General features: G+C 45.7%; 1 protein-coding gene across 1 annotated transcript in view; it reads right to left on the reverse strand.

Annotated features, from left to right (window-relative positions):
- LOC143275789 (uncharacterized) overlaps nucleotides 1-7,500 on the reverse strand; it is an 83,618-nt gene that overhangs the window by 48,486 nt on the left and 27,632 nt on the right. The window contains exons 5-7 of the mRNA XM_076580068.1: nucleotides 6,722-6,833; nucleotides 5,204-5,451; nucleotides 1,944-2,086 (exon numbers count right to left, since the gene is read on the reverse strand). Coding sequence (XP_076436183.1) covers nucleotides 1,944-2,086; nucleotides 5,204-5,451; nucleotides 6,722-6,833 — 503 coding nt within the window. The remainder of the gene's footprint in view (nucleotides 1-1,943; nucleotides 2,087-5,203; nucleotides 5,452-6,721; nucleotides 6,834-7,500) is intronic.

Consider the following 7,500-nt stretch of genomic DNA (forward strand, 5'->3'; position numbering starts at 1 on the left):
AATTGCAGCTGCCGACAAGGAGTAGTACACTAAACAAGACGAAAAAGACACAATGTTACATAACCTATGGGAGTGTACTTTGTATTTTGTACAGATTTTGAAAGATACTTAAAGCAAAAGTGTTCAGATTGTGACAGACTTGATACGACAATAAAACAAAAACTGATGGTTGCTTCTACCATATTTCATTCATAGCCATATTCTTTATATACAAATGTAGAATCAATAATCAACGCTACGAATGTTCCTAAGAAATCTAAAGAAAAGGAGACACGTGTTAACAAAACAACAACTATGGAATACAATAAACTGTGCCATAACTGGGTACCAGCGCATGATCGATACAAGACTAAACTGTATAATATCATGGCGTGAACGAATGTTTATTGATCTGCCTGTGTCATGTTAAAGCAAACTAAGCATTATGATTAACAAAAATTACACGGAACTAATGTGTGAATGAATGTGTATTGTTTTGCCTGCGTTGTTTAGACGTGGACCGGGCATTGCATGTTCGCCATGAAAATCAGTGTGGGATTGAATACCCGTTGTAATGCTAATGTTCTGTCTATGTTATTATCTTGTGGTAAACTGGGCGCTATGATATTGCACAAAATTACTGAGCGAATGGGCGCTTGTTCTTCTGCCTATAACGCTTTGTTGTGGGTTTGGCGTTACGAAATCACACGGGGTCAATGCGTATAGGAATACTTAACCCTTTCACTGCCAAACTCGCATTTATGCAGCAGCCAGTTAGAGCACCCATGTCACTGAAGGGTGACCAGATCACGGGTCTGTTATCGATTAACCTACTGCTTTTAATGTTCGGTGGTAGGATATGATATAATATTTTCTACACATCGCAGTGGGAGTCCCAAGCTGTTCTTTGACACTATATTTTCTAGGTTTAGAGCACAAGGGAATTTTGCACTCCAAATTGACTGGCGGTGAAAGGGTTAATGCTCTGTCTGCATTGTTTGTTTTGTTCTGAACTGAGTAGAGTGGTATCGCATGGGTGGATGTTCGAAGGAGTATTTACTGCCTTTCCTGCACTAAGTTTCATGTGGATTGGTTAAAAATCCAGAGCATGCAATACATTGTTGTAACTTCACAGAATACCACATTGTATTTGTGAATGTAAACCTTTATGTGAATAAAAAGATGTTGAACCCCTCCACCCCAACACACGAACACACACATACACACACACAAAAAAAAGAAATCACACACACACACACACACACACACACACACACACACACACACACACACACACACAAACAAACAGTTTCAGTAGCTCAAGGAGGCGTCACTGCGTTCGGACAAATCCATATACGCTACACCACATCTGCCAAGCAGATGCCTGACCAGCAGCGTAACCCAACGCGCTTAGTCAGGCCTTGAGAGAAGAAAAAGGGTGAATAAATAATAGATAAATACATCAAAAAAAAAGAAAACAAAAAGAAAAGAACTACTATTAATAATAATAATATGTATAAGGCGCAAAAACTTGATGAAGTCAACTATAAGAGTACATAAATAAATAAATATATAAATAAACAAACAAACAACAATAACAAAACGAATGATGAGCGCCCAGTGGCAGCCGTCAGTCGGCTCTACAAAGGTAAGCAGCCTGTTGTGCAAATGTCCCCGTGTATGTAAAGCGCTTAGAGCTTGGTCTCTGACCGAGGATAGGCGCTATAGAAGTATCCACATCAATCAATCAATCAAAACAGCAGTGCCGCCACCACCTAAAAGTAAACGGTCCGCCCCCCCAACTCCACCCAACCCCAACCAATCCTCACCACCTCTGCACCAACCAGCACCCCTTACACACATCGACCTGGAAACAACAACAACAACAACATCATCAACAACAAACAAACAAACAACAACCCCACCCCTCCCCCTGACACTACTACTACAACTATCACATCTACCTGCCGACAGAGGGGCCCCGTCCAGCCAGGTGCGCACAGACAGGTGTAGCTGTTGGCTCCATCCAGACAGGTGGCACCGTTCTGACACAGGTGAGGTGACCCGGGGTCCCGGCACTCGTCCACGTCAGTCTCACACTGCTTACCTGTGGATTCGAACAGCGTGACACAGCGTTCGATCTTTTATATAACACTCAGGTGTGGAGGTTTTCAGGTTAAAGTCTGGCCGAACACGGAACAGACTGCCCCAGTTTACTGTACATGTACGTACAATTCTTTTACAAAGGTAACGGGACAGAACCCCCCCCCCCCTCCAGCCCCCACCCCCCACCCCCTCCCCACAAAAAAACCCCAAAAGAACCACCACCACCACCAACAATAATAATGATAATAATGGTATTTATATAGCGCCGAATCTTGTGCACAGACAAATCAAAGCGTTTTCGCACCAGTCATTCACACGACGCATGCATAACTCTAAAACTGGAGAAACTGAAGACAAGGAAGAGGCAGGGAAGGGAGGCTATGATTTTGGGAAGAGGTGGGTTTTAAGGCCAGACTTGAAAGAGCTGAGTGTGGAGACCTGACGAAGCGAAAGAGGAACTGATTCATTCCAACTGCAAGGTCCAGAGACAGAGAAAGAACGGCGGCCAACAGTCGACAACAAAACACACCCAGCAACCACCACAACAACAAAACACACACACACACACACACACACACACACACACACACACACACACACACACACACACACACACACACACACACACAACCACACTGCTGTCCATGTCCGAAATTAAGACTTACACAGTTTCAGTTTCAGATTCTCAAGGAGTGCGTCACTGGGTTCGGACTCACCAGCATAACCCAATGCGCTTAGTCAGCCCTTGAGTGCATGCGTATATATATATGTGTATACTTATCACAGTGTATTTCATGTTCATAATTTTACCAGAGTTCTTTTTCAGTGCGCCAAGTGCGTGCTGCACACGGGACCTCGGTTTATCGTCCCATTCGAGTGACAAGATGCCCAGTTTGATTTTCCAGTCAAACATGGGAGAAAGGGCGAAAGCGGGAATCGAACCCAGATGTTCTCGGACACTGTATAGGCAAATAAACGTTTTAACCACTCCGCCACTCTCCTTCCTGGGGAGAAAAAAAAGAAAATATAAATGTTTAAACGACCCGCTCATGAATTGTAGATGACGACAATAATCTGCAAGTAAATAATTGTTGGGTGTTCACAGTCACGGCAAACATATAAACCCCGAAGCACAGCTGGCTTGTACATTCAACAGAAGTTCTGCTGGGGCGTCTTTCCGTGCAGTGAGGAACTCGGGTCAAACTTCAACTTACAAGAAGTTAGTTTTGTCTAGTTTTCCAATTTCTGCTGCCGCTGCTACTACCATCACGAGCACCACCAGCACGACTTCCACCACCACTACTACCACCACCACTTTTGCGACTGCTACTAAACAATAAAGATAGTAATAATGATAATAATAACAACGATGATGATAATAGGCTGCAGACTGATGTCCATACCTTTCAGACAGGGAGCTCGTGGCGCTTACAATAAAGTCTATACTTTCATAAATATTCATGCATTCAAGTTCAACCTACTTTTCAGAATAAGTGCAAGCACGCGCGCACGCATACACACACACACACACACACACACACACAGCCAGCATAAATTCAAGGAGCTCATAAGTCAGTAAAATGGTAAGCAGAACGGAACGGAAGAAATGTGTTTTGAGAGACTTTTTAAACTGAACTCGTGTGTGTGTGTGTGTGTGTGTGTGTGTGTGTGTGCGTGTGCGTGTGTGTGTGGGTGGGTGTGGGTGTGAGTATGTGTGAGTGTGGGGGTGTGGGTGTATGTGTGTGTGTGGGTGTGGGGTGGGTGGGGGTGGGTGTTGAGAGGGAAGGGTAATGATAATAATATTGATAAATGATAATGATAATAATAATGATAACATCAATATAACAATAATAGCAACAACAACAATAATAATCAAAACAATCATAATGATGATAATCATAATGATAACAATAACAACAACAACTGTATTATTGTCATTATCATGATTGTTATTTCTATTATAACAAGAACACCAACAACAATGATAATAAAAATAATGATAATAATAATATTAATAATAATAATATCAACAACAACAATAAGACTGGAATGGTCACAAAACGCCTCTCCTTCGCTTTCATGGTGTTCAAATTGGTACGTACCACAGAGAGAGAAAGAGAGAGAGAGAGAGAGAGAGTGTGTGTGTGTGTGTGTGTGTGTGTCTCTCTCTCTCTCTCTCTCTCTCTCTCTCTCTGTGTGTGTGTGTGTGTGTGTGTGTGTGTGTGTGTGTGTGTGTGTGTGTGTGTGTGTGTGTGTGTGTGTGTGTGTTTCTTCGAGGAACTGTCGGCGTTTGTGAGAGCAGAATGAATGGGTTGTAACATTCAAACACTTTGTACCTATTTTGTAATCTATGTGATAGATAGGCCGCCAGGAGTAAAAGTCACAAGGCGTAGGTACGTGAGTGCAGAATGGGTTGTGGCATTCAAACACTTGGCACGACAGGCGCAACAGCCGAATGATTAAAGTGTTGGACTTTCAATCTGAGGGTCCTGGGTACGAATCTCGGTAACGGCGCCAGATGGGTAAAGCGTGGAGATTTTTCCCATCTCCCAGGTCAACATATGTGCAGACACGCTAGTGCCTGAACCCCCTTCGTGTGTATACGGCAAGGGGAAGATCAAATACGCACGTTAAAGATCCTGTAATCCATGTCAGCGTTCGGTGGGTTATGGAAACAAGAACATACCCAGCATGCACACGGCCATCGAAAACGGAGTATGGTTGCCTACATGGTGGGGTAAAAACGGTCATACACGTAAAAGCCCACTCGTGTACATACGGGTGAACGTGGGAGTTGCAGCCCACGAACGCAGAAGAAGAAGAAGAAGAAACGCTTGGCACCTATTTTTGTAATCTATCCTGTGTGATAGATAGGCAGCAGCCAGTGTGGTTCCTGCAGCTGGTGCCAGTTGCATTGCTTGGTTCTAACTTTTTGACAGTTACACGTGACTAAATACCCACGTTGACCGAACTACGCCATTGGTCAGTTCCATACTACACACAGTTAGTAGCGGGTTACGACCGTACTGGGCTCTTCCGTGCAAGCAATGCAACTGGCTCTGCAGGGCCTAGGAGAGGAGCTACACTTTATTTCATTTTTTTTTATTTTTTTTTTTACCTGTAAACCCAGGGGCACACCGGCAAGCGAAACTGTCCAGCCCTTCCTCGCAGGTACCGTTGTGCAGGCAGGGCGCGGAGGCACACTCGTTCACCTCCGTCTCGCACGTGCTGCCCGTGTAGCCGGCAGGGCACTGGCACGTGAAGCCCGCCGCGCCCGTGACGTCATTCCGGCACGTGCCTCCTTGGCGACAGGGCTGCTCGGCGGCGCACGGGTCCAGGTTCGTCTGGCAGTGAGGACCTGTGAATCTGGAGGGATGAGGGTGGGGAGGGGAGGGTCAAGGTCGAAATTTCGTGATGGTATTTTTTGCATAGGATATGTTACAGTACATTCCAATGTTCAAGGACTATGTTCAAGGAGCAGTGATCAATTTTCCAAGAAAACATCGTTCGTTATTCAAAGTTGAAGTGAATATTTAAAAGGACACACACACACACACACACACACACACACACACACACACACACACACACACACACACACACACACCCTACTGGTAGATATGAGAGCGTGGAAGTATCAGACTAAGAACACAAAAGAAAAAAAAAAGACTCCAACGTCAAGAACTTCCACGTTTCACCATTACCACCGACGGTCGCAATAGCCGAGTGGTTAAAGCGTTGGACTTTCAATCTGAGGGCCCCGAGTTCGAATCTCGGTAACGGCGCCTGGTGGGTAAAGGGTGGAGATTTTTCCGATCTCCCAAGTCAACATATGTGCAGACCTGCTCAGTACCTGAACCCCCTTCGTGTGGAAAAGCAAGCAGATCAAATACGCACGTTAAAGAATCCTGTAATCCATGTCAGCGTTCGGTGGGTTATGGAAACAAGAATATACCCAGCATGCACACCCCCGAAAACGGAGTGTGGCTGCCTACATGGCGGGGTAAAAACGGTCATACACGCGGAAGCCCACTCGTGTAATATACGAGTGAACGTGGTGGTTGCATCCCACGAAAGAAGAAGAAGAAGAAGAAGAAGATCATATCCACCACCACAACAACCAGTGTCACAACCACAACTACCACCCCCACGTTGACAACGACAACAACAACATTGACGACAGACACAACAACAACGACGACGACGACGACGAAACAGAAGTGATGGCCTAGAGGTAACGCGTCCGCCTAGGAAGCGAGAGCATCTGAGCGCACTGGTTCGAATCACACCGGCAGTCGCCAGCATTTTCTCCCTCTCCACTAGACCTTGAGTGGTGGTCTGGACGCTAGTCATTCGGATGAGACGATAAACCGAGGTCCCGTGTGCAGCATGCATTTAGCTCACGTAAAAGAGCCCACGGCAACAAAAGGGTTCTCCCCTTGGCAAAATTCTGTAGAAAAATCCACTTCGATAGGAAAACAAATAACATTGCAGGCAGAAAAAAATACACAAAAAAGAAGAAAAAAAGGGGGTGGCGCTGTCATGTAGCGACGCGCTCTCCCATGAGACAGCAGCCTGAATGTCACACAGAGAAATCTGTCGTGACAAAAAGAGTGACACAAAAACACAAACCCACCCTGCAGCGCAGATACAGCGGAAGGAGGAGGGGGGACCTGTGGTTTGACACGTGCCTCCGTTCTCACAAGGCGACGACGAACAAGGCGTTTCTTCCTCTTGACATGACAGTCCTGCACGTGAAAAAGGGGAACATATTATTTCATGCAGTCACAGTCACAGGCATGCAGCCAGACACAGACACAGACACACACCCACACCCACACAATCGCACACACACAAGCGCACATGGACGGACACACCCACACCCACACAATCGCACACACACAAGCGCACATGGACACACGCAAACACACAGACAGACAGACAGACACACACACGCACATGGACACACACACACACACACACACACACACACACACACACACACACACACACAGAGCAGTAGAGCGGCCGCTGTGTGGCTATGTTGGCTCTGAGATGAAGCCTTTTGAAAGGTATCTCCGAAGACGGAACAGTGTCAGTGACTACAAGAACGGTCGCTTTCTCGGTGAAGTCAAAATTCTCTCTCTCTCTCACACACACACACGCACACACACACACACACACACACACACACACACACGCACACACACACACACGGAGGCATATACATACACATACGCGCACGCACACACACACACACATACATACACACATTTACACTCACACATACACAAAGACATGCACTCATACAAAACTGTACACACACACGCACACACACGCACACACACACACACACACACACACACACACACACACACACACTCAAACAATATACATACACATGCACTCACGGTC

This window comes from Babylonia areolata, chromosome 31 (genome assembly GCF_041734735.1).
Source record: "Babylonia areolata isolate BAREFJ2019XMU chromosome 31, ASM4173473v1, whole genome shotgun sequence".
Classification (NCBI taxonomy): Eukaryota; Metazoa; Mollusca; class Gastropoda; order Neogastropoda; family Buccinidae; genus Babylonia; species Babylonia areolata.